Below are 15,313 nucleotides of genomic sequence, written 5' to 3'. Positions count from 1 at the left end.
AGGGTTAGACTACAGTATGTGTATGGTCAACATCCTGGAGCGCAGTGTCACCAGGGTTAGACTACAGTATGTGTATGGTCAACACCCTAGAGCACAGTGTCACCAGGGTTAGACTACAGTATGTGTATGGTCAACACCCTGGAGCGCAGTGTCACCAGGGTTAGACTACAGTATGTGTATGGTCAACACCCTGGAGCGCAGTGTCACCAGGGTTAGACTACAGTATGTGTATGGTCAACACCCTGGAGCACAGTGTCACCAGGGTTAGACTACAGTATGTGGTCATATGAAGCCAGTGGGTCTCACTGCTTCAGAATTGAAGCCACCCAGTCTCTCAATGGGACAAGGCACTATGTTGGCTTAGCCACCCAGTTTCTCAATGGGACAAGGCACTATGTTGGCTTAGCCACCCAGTCTCTCAATGGGACAAGGCACTATGATGGCTGAGCCACCCAGTCTCTCAATGGGACAAGGCACTATGTTGGCTTAGCCACCCAGTTTCTCAATGGGACAAGGCACTATGTTGGCTTAGCCACCCAGTCTCTCAATGGGACAAGGCACTATGATGGCTGAGCCACCCAGTCTCTCAATGGGACAAGGCACTATGTTGGCTTAGCCACCCAGTCTCTCAATGGGACAAGGCACTATGTTGGCTGAGCCACCCAGTCTCTCAATGGGACAAGGCTCTATGTTGGCTTAGCCACCCAGTCTCTCAATGGGACAAGGCACTATGATGGCTGAGCCACCCAGTCTCTCAATGGGACAAGGCACTATGTTGGCTTAGCCACCCAGTCTCTCAATGGGACAAGGCACTATGTCGGCTTAGCCACCCAGTCTCTCAATGGGACAAGGCACTATGTTGGCTTAGCCACCCAGTCTCTCAATGGGACAAGGCACTATGTCGGCTTAGCCACCCAGTCTCTCAATGGGACAAGGCACTATGTTGGCTTAGCCACCCAGTCTCTCAATGGGACAAGGCACTATGTTGGCTTAGCCATCCAGTCTCTCAATGGGACAAGGCTCTATGTTGGCTTAGCCACCCAGTCTCTCAATGGGACAAGGCTCTATGATGGCTTAGCCACCCAGTCTCTCAATGGGACAAGGCTCTATGTTGGCTTAGCCACCCAGTCTCTCAATGGGACAAGGCTCTATGTTGGCTTAGCCACCCAGTCTCTCAATGGGACAAGGCTCTATGATGGCTTAGCCACCCAGTCTCTCAATGGGACAAGGCTCTATGTTGGCTTAGCCACCCAGTCTCTCAATGGGACAAGGCACTATGATGGCTTAGCCACCCAGTCTCTCAATGGGACAAGGCACTATGATGGCTAGCCACCCAGTCTCTCAATGGGACAAGGCACTATGATGGCTGAGCCACCCAGTCTCTCAATGGGACAAGGCACTATGTTGGCTTAGCCACCCAGTTTCTCAATGGGACAAGGCTCTATGTTGGCTTAGCCACCCAGTCTCTCAATGGGACAAGGCACTATGATGGCTTAGTGCCTTGTCCCATTGAGAGACTGGGTGGCTATGTTGGCTTAGCCACCCAGTCTCTCAATGGGACAAGGCTCTATGTTGGCTTAGCCACCCAGTCTCTCAATGGGACAAGGCACTATGTGTGCTTAGCCACCCAGTCTCTCAATGGGACAAGGCACTATGTTGGCTTAGCCACCCAGTCTCTCAATGGGACAAGGCACTATGTTGGCTTAGCCACCCAGTTTCTCAATGGGACAAGGCACTATGATGGCTTAGCCACCCAGTCTCTCAATGGGACAAGGCTCTATGTTGGCTTAGCCACCCAGTCTCTCAATGGGACAAGGCACTATGATGGCTTAGTGCCTTGTCCCATTGAGAGACTGGGTGGCTATGTTGGCTTAGCCACCCAGTCTCTCAATGGGACAAGGCTCTATGATGGCTTAGCCACCCAGTCTCTCAATGGGACAAGGCTCTATGTTGGCTTAGCCACCCAGTCTCTCAATGGGACACGGCACTATGTTGGCTTAGCCACCCAGTCTCTCAATGGGACACGGCACTATGTTGGCTTAGCCACCCAGTCTCTCAATGGGACAAGGCACTATGTTGGCTTAGCCACCCAGTCTCTCAATGGGACAAGGCACTATGTTGGCTTAGCCACCCAGTCTCTCAATTGGACAAGGCTCTATGTTGGCTTAGCCACCCAGTCTCTCAATGGGACAAGGCTCTATGCTGGCTTAGCCACCCAGTCTCTCAATGGGACAAGGCTCTATGTTGGCTTAGCCACCCAGTCTCTCAATGGGACAAGGCTCTATGTTGGCTTAGCCACCCAGTCTCTCAATGGGACAAGGCTCTATGATGGCTTAGCCACCCAGTCTCTCAATGGGACAAGGCTCTATGTTGGCTTAGCCACCCAGTCTCTCAATGGGACAAGGCACTATGATGGCTTAGCCACCCAGTCTCTCAATGGGACAAGGCACTATGATGGCTAGCCACCCAGTCTCTCAATGGGACAAGGCACTATGATGGCTGAGCCACCCAGTCTCTCAATGGGACAAGGCACTATGTTGGCTTAGCCACCCAGTTTCTCAATGGGACAAGGCTCTATGTTGGCTTAGCCACCCAGTCTCTCAATGGGACAAGGCACTATGATGGCTTAGTGCCTTGTCCCATTGAGAGACTGGGTGGCTATGTTGGCTTAGCCACCCAGTCTCTCAATGGGACAAGGCTCTATGTTGGCTTAGCCACCCAGTCTCTCAATGGGACAAGGCACTATGTGTGCTTAGCCACCCAGTCTCTCAATGGGACAAGGCACTATGTTGGCTTAGCCACCCAGTCTCTCAATGGGACAAGGCACTATGTTGGCTTAGCCACCCAGTTTCTCAATGGGACAAGGCACTATGATGGCTTAGCCACCCAGTCTCTCAATGGGACAAGGCTCTATGTTGGCTTAGCCACCCAGTCTCTCAATGGGACAAGGCTCTATGTTGGCTTAGCCACCCAGTCTCTCAATGGGACAAGGCACTATGATGGCTTAGTGCCTTGTCCCATTGAGAGACTGGGTGGCTATGTTGGCTTAGCCACCCAGTCTCTCAATGGGACAAGGCTCTATGATGGCTTAGCCACCCAGTCTCTCAATGGGACAAGGCTCTATGTTGGCTTAGCCACCCAGTCTCTCAATGGGACACGGCACTATGTTGGCTTAGCCACCCAGTCTCTCAATGGGACACGGCACTATGTTGGCTTAGCCACCCAGTCTCTCAATGGGACAAGGCACTATGTTGGCTTAGCCACCCAGTCTCTCAATGGGACAAGGCACTATGTTGGCTTAGCCACCCAGTCTCTCAATTGGACAAGGCTCTATGTTGGCTTAGCCACCCAGTCTCTCAATGGGACAAGGCTCTATGCTGGCTTAGCCACCCAGTCTCTCAATGGGACAAGGCTCTATGTTGGCTTAGCCACCCAGTCTCTCAATGGGACAAGGCTCGATGTTGGACTCTTATTCTGGGAGTCCTCAGCCATTCATCCATTGGACAAGCAGGGATGGCATGTGGCTTAGGCTCTAATGGACTGTTCAGTGCATTCAGAGGACTGTTTCACTGTTCGTCTACACCTGTTGTTTACGAAGCATGTGACATATACACATTTGATTTGAACCTCTTTGTTGGTTGTTGTTGTTGCTGTAATTACATGCATCTATACATATTCTGTGTGTTCTATTTGATTAGATTAGATTTATTAGGATCCCCATTAGCTGATGACAATGGCGACAGCTATTCTTATATGGGGTCCGACACATAACTAAAAGACAAGAATTTACAATTGACATATATTTAAAACATTAACATGTAGTGTGTGTGTGTTCACCTATCAGTTACACATGTCAGTACATACACACAACAAGTAGGTCACATGGGGGAGAGGCGTCGCCCCGTAAGGTGTTGCTTCATTTGTTTTTTTGAATCCACCGCGGTTCACTTGCGCTATATGAGATAGGAGATCCATGCACTCATGGCTCTGTATCATACTGTATGTTTCTTTGAATTTGTTCTGGACCTGGGGACTGCGAAAAGACCCCTGCTTGCATGTCTAGTGGTGTAAATGTGTGTCAGTGCTGTGTGTAAATTGACTATTCAAATCATTTGGAACGTATAACACATTGTTTCTTATAAAAACAAGAAGTGATGCATTCAGTCTTTCCTCAACTCTTAACCAAGACAGACTGTCAAGCACAGTATTAATATTAGATCTCTGATTAGAATGAAGAGCAAGACGTGAAGCTCTGTTCTGGACCAGCTGCAGCTTAACTAGGTCCTTCTTTGCAGTTCTTGACCATATGACTGGACAATAACGAAGATAAGATCAACTAGAGCCTGCAGGAGTTGCTTTGTGGAGTGTGGTGTCAAAAAAGCAGAGTGTCTCTTTATTGCGGACAGACCTCTCCCCATCTTTACAACCATTAAATTTAGTTTTAGAGATGTTCAGGACCAGTTTATTACTGACCACCCATTCCAAAACTGACTGCAACTCTTTAAGTGTTTCAATGACTTCATTAGCTGTGGTTGCTGACGCGCATATGGTTGAATCATCAGCATACATGGACACACATGCTTTGTTTAATGCCAGTGGCACGTCTTTTGTAAAAATAGATAAGAGTAAAGGGCCTAGAGAATTGCCCTGCGGTACACCACACTTTACATGTTTGACATTAGAGAAGCTTCCATTAAAGAAAACCCTTTGAGTTCGATTAGAACTTTTTTTTTAACTTTCTCAACAACAGGTAATGGTCAATAATATCAAAGGCTGCACTGAAATCTAACAGTACGGCTTCCACAATCTTCTTATTATCAATTTATTTTAACAAATTGTCAGTCATTTGTGTCAGTGCAGTGCATTTTGAGCGCCCTTCTCTATAAGCATGTTGAAAGTCTGTTGTTAATTTGTTTACAGAGAAATGGCATTGTATTTGGTCAAACATAATTTATTCCAACAGTTTGTTAAGAGCTGGCAGCAAGCTGATAGGTCTGCTGTTAGAACCAGTAAAGGCCACTTTACCACTCTTGGGTAGTGGAATGACTTTGGCTTCCCTCCAGGCCTGAGGACAGACATTCTTCTAGGCTCAGATTAAAAATATGACAGATAGGAGTGCCTATAGAGTCAGCTACCATTCTCCGTGTCAGGAGGTTTGTCATTATTGATCGATAACAATCATTTTTTCACCTCTCCCACACATCAAACTTACAATGCTCATCTTTCATTATTAGTTTTTTTATACAATTGCTCACTGTTCGTTGTTGGCATTTCCTGCCTAAGTTTGACTACTTTGTGTGTGTGTTCGCCCTGAATAAGCATTGTTTCACAATTTCAGGTCAAATACACTGCATTTCAAACAGTCAGCAATAATCTAATGAATTCAGGGCTTATAAAATGATATCTAGGCTAAATATAAGCCTTCCGCATCCATAAGACCCAATAATAATTTAAATGTTTGTCAATATAGTTGAACCTTTATTGTATGCTATAGCTTGGAACATAAATACATGGGACTCTAGATGATGTCATAATGAGGTTTTGTTTCCAACATTTCGGCTGTTTTCCTAAAGAAGTTAAATCCGCTATGTGTTTTGTTTCCTTGCCACAATACTAACAAGAATTGCGATACTGGTATGTTCCCGGGCCCTACCCTGTACCCCTTAACCCTGTCCTGAGAGGTAGTATGGACAACGATGCCTTCTCTGATGGGAGTGACAACTGACTGTCCCTCTCTGGCCTGAATACTAAACCCTTCATATCTGATTATCTACCCCCCTCCACCCTGTAACAACCACGTGATGTTGGAGGTATAGCAACACGTGATGTTGGAGGTATAGCAACACGTGATGTTGGAGGTATAGCAACACGTGATGTTGGAGGTATAGCAACACGTGATGTTGGAGGTATAGCAACACGTGATGTTGGAGGTATAGCAACACGTGATGTTGGAGGTATAGCAACATGTGACTGTGATAGAGGAAGCTTTATTTAGCTAGTTGGTTAGTCTGGTCTCTCTCAGCCACAGACAGTCTAGACTGGCAGCAGTGGGGCTTGCTGGGCTATCCATTATTAAACACCCACACCCAGGGAGGAAGAGTGATGCACAGAAAGCCTCCTCACACTGCCCAAACTTTAATCAGGACCTCGGTCCCCTTGCTCATCACACACACACGTCATTCAGAGCCCCACTAGTTTTGATCTCTAACTTTTTAGCTAAAAATAATAATATATATTATTTTTTGAGGGATGCATGTTTTGCATGTAATGTTGACATTAATACGTGTCACACATCAGTTTGGAAACGATGTACATTTAAAAAAAAAATAGTTAATAAAGCCACATACAAACTTGGTCTCTTTTTTGCTTTCTTGAGTAAGGCAGCTCCAAAATGCAGGTGTTTCAGCCTAGCTCAGTGCTTTCTGTGGTGGAGGGGCAGCCAGTGGAAAATAGAGAACATAGGGGTTCATAATGTCCTCTATTTGCAGTGTTCTGTCACTCATGGGGACACTACGTCACCGCCAAATCTAAGGGTAGAGCTCGAAATTCAAGCCCCTTGGGTGCTGCCTTAGTTACATTAGAAGTGCCCATCCAAGAAGATTCAAGGTCATTGGTCACAGATAATTTTATGTCAAATCACATACAGTTGAAGTCGGAAATTTACATACACTTAGGTTGGAGTCATTAAAACTCATTTTTCAACCACCACAAATTTCTTGTTAACAAACTATATTTTTGGCAAGTTGGTTAGGACATCTACTTTGTGCATGACACAAGTAATTTTTCCAACAATTGTTTACAGACAGATTATTTCACTTATAATTCACTGTATCACAATTCCAGTGGGTCAGAAGTTTACATACACTAAGTTGACTGTGACTTAAACAGCTTGGAAAATTCCAGAAAATGATGTCATGGCTTTAGAAGCTTCTTATTGACATTGTTTGAGTCAATTGGAGGTGTACCTGTGGATGTATTTTAAGGCCTAAATTCAAACTCAGTGCCTCTTCGCTTGACATCATGGGAAAATCAAAAAATATCAGCCAAGACCTCAGAAAATAAATTGTAGACCTCCACAAGTCGGGTTCATCCTTGGGAGCAATTTCCAAACGCCTGAAGGTACCACATTTATCTGAACAAACAATAGTACGCAAGTATAAACACCATGGGTCCACGCAGCCGTCATACTGCTCAGGAAGGAGACTCGTTCTATCCCCTAGAGATGAATGTACTTTGGTGTGAAAAGTGCAAATCAATCCCAGATCCACAGCAAAGGACCTTGTGAAGATGCTGGAGGAAACGGGTACCAAAGTATCTATATCCACAGTAAAACGAGTCCTATATTGACATAACCTGAAAGGCCGCTCAGCAAGGAAGAAGCCACTGCTCCAAAACCGCCATAAAAATGGCAGACTACGGTTTGCAACTGCACATGGGGACAAAGATCGTACTTTTTGGAGAAATGTCCTCTGGTCTGATGAAACAAAAATAGAACTGTTTGGCCATAATGACCATTGTTATGTTTGGAGGTAAAAGGGGGAGGCTTGCAAGCTGAATAACACCATCCCAACCGTGAAGCACGGGGGTGGCAGCATCATGTTGTGGGGGTGCTTTGCTGCAGGAGGGACTGGTGCACTTCACAAAATAGATGGCATCATGAGGTAGGAAAAGAATGTGGATATATTGAAGAAACATCTGAAGACATCAGTCAGGAAGTTAAAAGCTTGGTCGCAAATGGGTCTTCCAAATGGACAATGACCCCAAGCATACTTCCAAAGTTGTGGCAAAATGGCTTAAGGACAACAAAGTCAAGGTATTGGAGTGGCCATCACAAAGCCCTGATCTCAATCCTATAGAACATTTGTGGGCAGAACTGAAAAAAGTGTGTGCGAGCAAGGAGGCCTACAAACCTGACTCAGTTACACCAGCTCTGTCAGGAGGAATGGGCCAAAATTCACCCAACTTATTGTGGGAAGCTTGTGGAAGGCTACCCGAAACGTTTGACCCAAGTTTAACAATTTAAAGGCAATGCTACCAAATGCTAATTGAGCGTATGTTAACTTCTGACCCACTGGGAATGTGATGAAAGAAATAAAAGCTGAAATAAATCATTCTCTCTACTATTTTTCTGACATTTCACATTCTTATAAGGTGGCCATGGACCCAAAAATATTTTGGGTCCATGGCCAGGAATCTCCCCAGACATTAATCCCATTGAGAATTTGTGGTCAGTCCTCAAGAGGCGGGTGGACAAACAAAAACCCAAAAAATTCTGACCAACTCCAAGCATTGATTATGCAAGACTGGGCTGCCATCACCAGAAGTAAATTGACAGCATGCCAGGGCGGATTGCAGAGGTCTTGAAAAAGGAGAGTCAACACTGCAAATATTGACTCTTTGCATCAACTTCATGTAATTGTCAATAAAAGCCTTTGAAACTTATGAAATTATACTTGTGTTCCATAGTAACATCTGACAAAAATATCTAAAGACACCGAAGCAGCAAACTTTGTGGAAATTAATATTTGTGTCATTCTCAAAACTTTTGTCCACGACTGCATATAGGGGAAAGGATAACTCTATTGAAGCGGCAAGACATGGGCATTTGGTTTATTGATTGTGATATGTTGTCTGATGACCTACAGGTAACTGCCAAAATCAGGGAAACACTTGAGTAAATGAGGCATACATAGTATATTGAAAGCAGGTGCTTTCACACACATGTGGTTCTTGAGTTAATTAAGCAATTAACATCCCATCATGCTTAGGGTCATGTATAAAAATTCCCAGTTGCCTGTTTTTTTGGCTACCATGGCTAGAAGAAGAGATCTCAGTGACTTTGAAAGAGAGGTCTCTCAGGAGCATAGGGGGTTTAAAGGGAGTGTGCATCAGTCACCAGATCTCAACCCAATTGAACGCTTATGGGAGATTCTGGAGCGGCGCCTGAGACTGTATTTTCCATCACCAAAACGCCAAATTATGAAATTGATCGTGAAAGAATGTTGTCACATCCCTCCAATAGACTTCCAGACACTTGTAGAATCTATGCCAAGGCTCCTTGAAGCTGTTCTGGTGGCTCTTGGTGGCCCAACGCCCTATTAAGACACTGTTGGTGTTTCCTTTATTTTAGCAGTTACCCGTATGTGAAGGAGAAGCCGGCGCGGTGGATCAAACAGTGAGGGGACAGACAAATCATTTTAAAGTTTGTTATGTGCGCCGAATACAACCGGTGTAAACCTTACAGTGAAATGCTTACTTACAGGCTCTAACCAATGGTGCGGAAAAAAAGGTGTGTTTGTGTGTGTAGAGGTAAGTAAAGAAATAAAACAACAGTAAAAATACATTTGAAAAAAGAGTAGCAAGGCTATATACTGTTAGTCAGGCTTATTGAGGTAGTATGTACATGTAGGTATCGTTAAAGTGACTGTGCATATATGACGAACAGAGAGTAGCAGAAGTGTAAAAAGAGGGGTTGGCGGGTGGTGGGACACAATGCAGATAGTCCGGGTAACCATTTGGTTACCTTCTCAGGAGTCTTATGGCTTGGGGGTAAAAACTGTTGAGAAGCCTTTTTGTCCTAGACTTGGCACTCCGATACAGCTTGCCATGGGGTAGCAGAGAGAACAGTCTATGACAGGTGGCTTAGGTCTTTGACAATTTTTAGGGCCTTCCTCTGACACCGCCTGGTGTAGAGGTCCTGGATGGCAGGCAGCTTTGCCGTACGCACTACCCACTGAAGTGCCTTGCGGTCAGAGGCCAAGCAATTGCTGCACCAGGTAGTGATGCAACCGGTCAGGATGCTCTCGATGTTGCAGCTGTAGAAACTTTTAAGGATCTCAGGACCCATGCCAAATCTTTTTAGTTTCCTGAGGGGGAATAGGCTTCGTCGTGCCCTCTTCACGACTGTCTTGGTGTGTTTGGACCAGTCTAGTTTGTTGTTGATGTGGACACCAAGGAATTTGAAGCTCTCAACCTGCTCCACTACAGCCCCGTCGATGAGAATGGGGACGTGCTCGGTGCTCCTTTTCCTGTAGTCCACAATCATCTCCTTAGTCTTGGTTACGTTGAGGTATAGGTTGTTATTCTGGTACCACCCGGCCAGGTCTCTGACCTCCTCCCTATAGACTGTCTCGTCGTTGTCGGTGATCAGGCCTACCACTGTTGTGTCGTCAGCAAACTTAATGATGGTGTTGGAGTCGTGCCTGGCCATGCAGTCGTGGGTGAACAGGGAGTACAGGAGGGGACTGAGCACGCGCCCCTGGGGAGCTCCAGTGTTGAGGATCAGCGTGGCAGATGTGTTGCTACCTACCCTCACAACCTGGGGACGGCCTGTCAGGAAGTCCAGGATCCAGTTGCAGAAGGAGGTGTTTAGTCCCAGGATCCTTAGCTTGGTGATGAGCTTTGAGGGTACTATGGTGTTGAACACTGAGCTGTTGTCAATGAACAGCATTCTCACATAGGTGTTCCTTTTGTCCAGGTGGGAAAGGGCAGTGTGGAGTGCAATAGAGATTGCATCATCTGTGGATCTGTTTGGGCTGTATGCAAATTGGAGTGGGTCTAGGGTTTCTGGGATAATTGTGTTGATGTGAGCCATTACCAGCCTTTCAAAGCACTCCATGGCTATGGACGCTACGGAACAGCTGATGCTCTCATGCATGCCTCAGTGTTACTTGCCTCGAAGCGAGCATAGAAGTGATTTAGCTCGTCTGGTAGGTTCGTGTCACTGGGCAGCTCGCGGCTGTGCTTCCCTTTGTAGTCTGTAATAGCAGCAAGCCCACCCACATCCGACGAGCGTCTGAGCCGGTGTAGTATGATTCAGTCTTAGCCCTGTATTGACGCTTTGCCTGTTTGATGGTTCGTCTCAGGGCATAGCGGGATTTCTTGTAAGCTTCCGGGTTAGAGTCCCGCACCTTGAAAGCGGCAGCTGTACCCTTTAGCTCAGTGCGAATGTTGCCTGTAATCCATGGCTTCTGGTGGTGGTATGTATGTACAGTCACAGTGGGGACGACGTCCTCAATGCACTTATTGATAAAGCCAGTGACTGATGTGGTGTATTCCTCAATGTCAACGGAGGAATCCCGGAACATGTTCCAGTGTGTGATAGCAAAGCAGTCCTGTAGTTTAGCATCTGCTTCATCTGACCATTTTTTTATAGACCGAGTCACTGGGGCTTCCTGCTTTAATTTTTGCTTGTAAGCAGGAATTAGGAGGATAGAGTTGTGGTCGGATTTACCAAATGGAGGGCGAGGGAGAGCTTTGTACGTGTCTGTGTGTGGAGTACAGTTGATCTAGATTTTTTTTCCCACTGGTTGCACATTTAACATGTTGATAGAGTTTTGTAGAACTGATTTAAGTTTCCCTGCATTAAAGTCTCCGGCCACTAGGAGCGCCGCCTCTGGGTGAGTGGTTTCCTGTTTTCTTATTTCCTTATACAGCTGACTGAGTGCGGTCTTAGTGCCAGCATCTGTCTGTGGTGGTAAATAAACAGCCACGAAAAGTATAGCTGAAAATTATAGACAGGATGTTCATTTAGTTGGCCATCCTAAAATCACAGACCACATACACACTATTGGTGGCCCACCCCTTTTAAACAGAATTAAAATGTCGCTCACCCTGGGTTTAATTTCTGTGTGTGACTGACCTCAGCCTCTAAGTGCTCTGAGGCCTGACTGGGGGAACATGCATACTTTAACAGTAGAACACAAGTGTAAAGGATGGAGAACAAGAAAGGAAGATAAGACAGGAAGGCATGAAAACTGCATCAGGCAGGTGGCAGGCAGCCAACACAGAGAGGAGGACCTTAATGATTTAAGAGGCTGAGGAGATGAATAATAGAAGACTCCCTCCATCCCTGCGTCCCACTCTTCCTCTCCCTGCGTCCCGCTCTTCCTCTCTCACTGTGTCCCTCTCTCCCTGTTTTCCTCTCTCCCTCTCTCCCTGCGTCCCTCTCTCCCTGTGTCCCTCTCTCCCTGCATCCCCCTCTCCCTGCGTCCCGCTCTCCCTGCGTCCCGCTCTCCCTGCGTCCCGCTCTCCCTGCGTCCCTCTCTTCCTCTCTCCCTGCGTCCCGCTCTTCCTCTCTCCCTGCGTCCCGCTCTTCCTCTCTCCCTGCGTCCCTCTCTCCCTGCGTCCCTCTCTCCATTTTCCTGTCCCTCACTCCCTCCCTGCGTTCCCCTCTCCCTCCCTCCCTCTCTCTCCCTGCATTCCTCTCTCTCTCCTTCTTCCTTGTTCTCTGCTGTCACAACAGAGGGAGATCTGACCAGCAGGGGGAGCCCTCCTCGAGCGATCCTCTCCCCTTCACTCCTTCAACTGTGTGTTTGTGTTCTTGTGTGCATGTTGTGTGTGTGTTTGTCTTTGTGCATGAGTGTACATATGCACATCTCTCTACTTGTGTGTTATGTGGTACAAAGATATTATGCAGCATCTCCTCCTTGCTGCTCCTAATGTTTACCTTTACCCCCCACACCATTCTACATGTGACCTCAACAACTGCCCACCCCACACCATTCTACATCTGACCTCAACAACTGCCATCCCCACGCCTTTCTCCATGTAACCTCAACAACTGCCCCTACACACCTTTCTCCATGTAACCTCAACAACTGCCCCCCCCCACACCTTTCTCCATGTAACCTCAACAACTGCCCCCCCACACCTTTCTCCATGTAACCTCAACAACTGCCCCCCCCACACCTTTCTCCATGTAACCTCAACAACTGCCCCCCACACCTTTCTCCATGTAACCTCAACAACTGCCCCGCCCTCCACATCGCCTCTCACCCGATCGGCAGGTAGTGAAGTCCTGACGTCGGGTAATGATGACCTAATTTAATTTCAGCGCTGACGTCAGGAGGTTTTCAATTACCTGTGATCACTCATCTTTCTCTCTCCTCTCTCCCTTTTTGTCTCTTTCCCTCACCCTCACTCTCCATCTCTCTTTCTTCTGTCCATCTCTTTCTCTCTCCTACAGAACAGAGCTCTGATGGGCAATATAACCAGGTTGTGTGACACGGCCATCGCTCTAGAGTCCTTCAGAGGCTCAGAGAGAGAGACCAACCCCCTGTACAAAGATTACCACGGTAACCCCCCCCCCCACACACACAGGGCCAGTGCATAAGGAGAAGGTGTGTGTGTGCGAGAGAGAGAGAGAGAGAGAGAGAGAGATTGTGGAGGCTGGTCGGCTCGGCAGGCATACCCCTCACAGGGCAGCCCAGGCTGTCAGGGCCTGTTAGTGGGCTGCTGCTCAATCAGACGTGCTCCTCACTAGACAGGCCGGGGGGGATTCAGCTGCCACGCCGCACTCGCCCCTCTCACCCCCCAGCAGAGCTCCTCTCTCCCACCCTCCCTCCACACACATACAACCCCAGTCCCATATACCCCTGAGGCCTGGTGTAGAGCGGAGTGGACCAATGCTGGGGAATCCATATTCTTCACCATCACTCTCTCCATCTTTTTCTCTGTCCACTCCTCTCTCCATAGATGGTTTAGTCTGCTCTGACATGGAGGATGACAGTCTGAGAGGGGGAAGAGGAAGGAGATATATATTTATATATATATATATAAGCATCCCTCTATCCCTCTCTCATATACACATTCCCTCTCTCCATCACTCCCTCACACACTCTCTCTCTCCCTCCCTCGTACACACGTTCCCTCTCTCCATCACTCCCTCACTCTCTCTCTCCCACACATAAAGGTCAGTTTAAGAGATGGAGGTATTTTTAGTCATGCCTCTCTCTTGCTCCCTTGATCTTTTCCTCTGGTTTATTGCTCTCCTCATTTCCTCTGGTTTATTCCCCTTCTCCTCTCTTCCTTTCCTCTGGTCATTCCCCTTCTCTTTTCCTCTGGTCATTCCCCTTCTCCTTTCCTCTGGTTATTCCCCTTCTCCTCTCCCCCTTTCCTCTGGTTTATTCCCCCTCTCCTCTCCCCCTTTCCTCTGGTTTATTCCCCCTCTCCTCTCCCCCTTTCCTCTGGTTCATTCCCCCTCTCCTCTCCCCCTTTCCTCTGGTTTATTCCCCCTCTCCTCTCCCCTTTCCTCTGGTTTATTGCCCCTTTCCTCTGGTTTATTCCCCCTCCCCCTCTCCTCTGGTTTATTCCCCCTCTCCTCTGGTTTATTCCCCCTATCCTCTGGTTTATTCCCCCTCTCCTCTACCCTTTCCTCTGCTTTATTCCCCCTTTCCTCTGGTTTATTCCCCCTCTCCTCTGGTTTATTCCCCCTCTCCTCTGGTTTATTCCCCCTTTCCTCTGGTTTATTCCCCCTCTCCTCTGGTTTATTCCCCCTCTGGTTTATTTCCTCTCCTCTGGTTTATTCCCCCTTTCCTCTGGTTTATTCCCCCTCTCCTCTGGTTTATTCCCCCTCTTCTCCGGTTTATTCCCCCTCTCCTCTGGTTTATTCCCTCTTTCCTCTGGTTCATTCCCCTTCTCCTCTGGTTTTTATTCCCCCTTTCCTCTGGTTTATTCCCCCCTCTGGTTTATTCCTCTCCTCTCCCCCTTTCCTCTGGTTTATTCCCCCTTTCCTCTGGTTTATTCCCCCTTTCCTCTGGTTTATTCCCCCCTCCTCCTTTATTCCCCTTTCCTCTGGTTTATTCCCCCTTTCCTCTGGTTTATTCCCCCCCCTGGTTTATTCTCCTCTCTGGTTTATTCCCCTTTTCTCCTCTGGTTTATTCCCCCTTCCCTCTCCTCTGGTTTATTCCCCTTTCCTCTGGTTTATTCCCCCTTTCCTTTCCTCTGGTTTATTCCCCTTCTCCTCTGGTTTATTCCCCCTTTCCTCTGGTTTATTCCCCTTTCCTCTGGTTTATTCCCCCTCTCCTCTGGTTTATTCCTCTACCCTCTCCTCTGGTTTATTCCCCTCTCTCCTCTGGTTTATTCTGGTTTATTCCCCATCTCCTCTAGTTTATTCCCCTTCTCCTTTCCTCTGTTTTATTCCCCTTCTCCTTTCCTCTGGTTTATTCCCCCTTTCCTCTGGTTTATTCCTCTACCCTCTCCTCTGGTTTATTCCTCTACCCTCTCCTCTGGTTTATTCCTCTACCCTCTCCTCTGGTTTATTCCCCATCTCCTCTGGTTTATTCCCCCTCTCCTCTGGTTTATTACCCCTCTCCTATGCTTTATTACCCCTCTCCTATGGTTTATTCCCCCTCTCCTCTGGTTTATTCCCCCTCTCCTCTGGTTTATTCCCCCTCTCTTCTGGTTTATTTCTTTCCTCTGGTTCATTCCCCCTCTCCTCTCCCCCTTTCCTCTGGTTTATTCCCCCTTTCCTCTCCTCTGGTTTATTCCCCCTTTCCTCTCCTCTGGTTTATTCCCCTTTCCTCTGGTTTAT

The 15,313-nt window shown here is 47.3% G+C and overlaps 1 protein-coding gene across 2 annotated transcripts in view; it reads left to right on the top strand.

The window, feature by feature from the left end:
* elp4 (elongator acetyltransferase complex subunit 4) overlaps positions 1–15,313 on the top strand; it is a 211,413-nt gene that overhangs the window by 28,604 nt on the left and 167,496 nt on the right. For both annotated transcript variants that reach the window (XM_064988254.1, XM_064988244.1), the window contains exon 8: positions 12,968–13,076. In XM_064988254.1, coding sequence (XP_064844326.1) covers positions 12,968–13,076 — 109 coding nt within the window. The remainder of the gene's footprint in view (positions 1–12,967; positions 13,077–15,313) is intronic.

This window comes from Oncorhynchus masou, chromosome 2 (assembly GCF_036934945.1).
Source record: "Oncorhynchus masou masou isolate Uvic2021 chromosome 2, UVic_Omas_1.1, whole genome shotgun sequence".
Lineage (NCBI taxonomy): Eukaryota > Metazoa > Chordata > Actinopteri > Salmoniformes > Salmonidae > Oncorhynchus > Oncorhynchus masou.
Note: the sequence above shows the minus strand (reverse complement) of the source record. Positions and strands in the feature narration are given on the sequence as shown.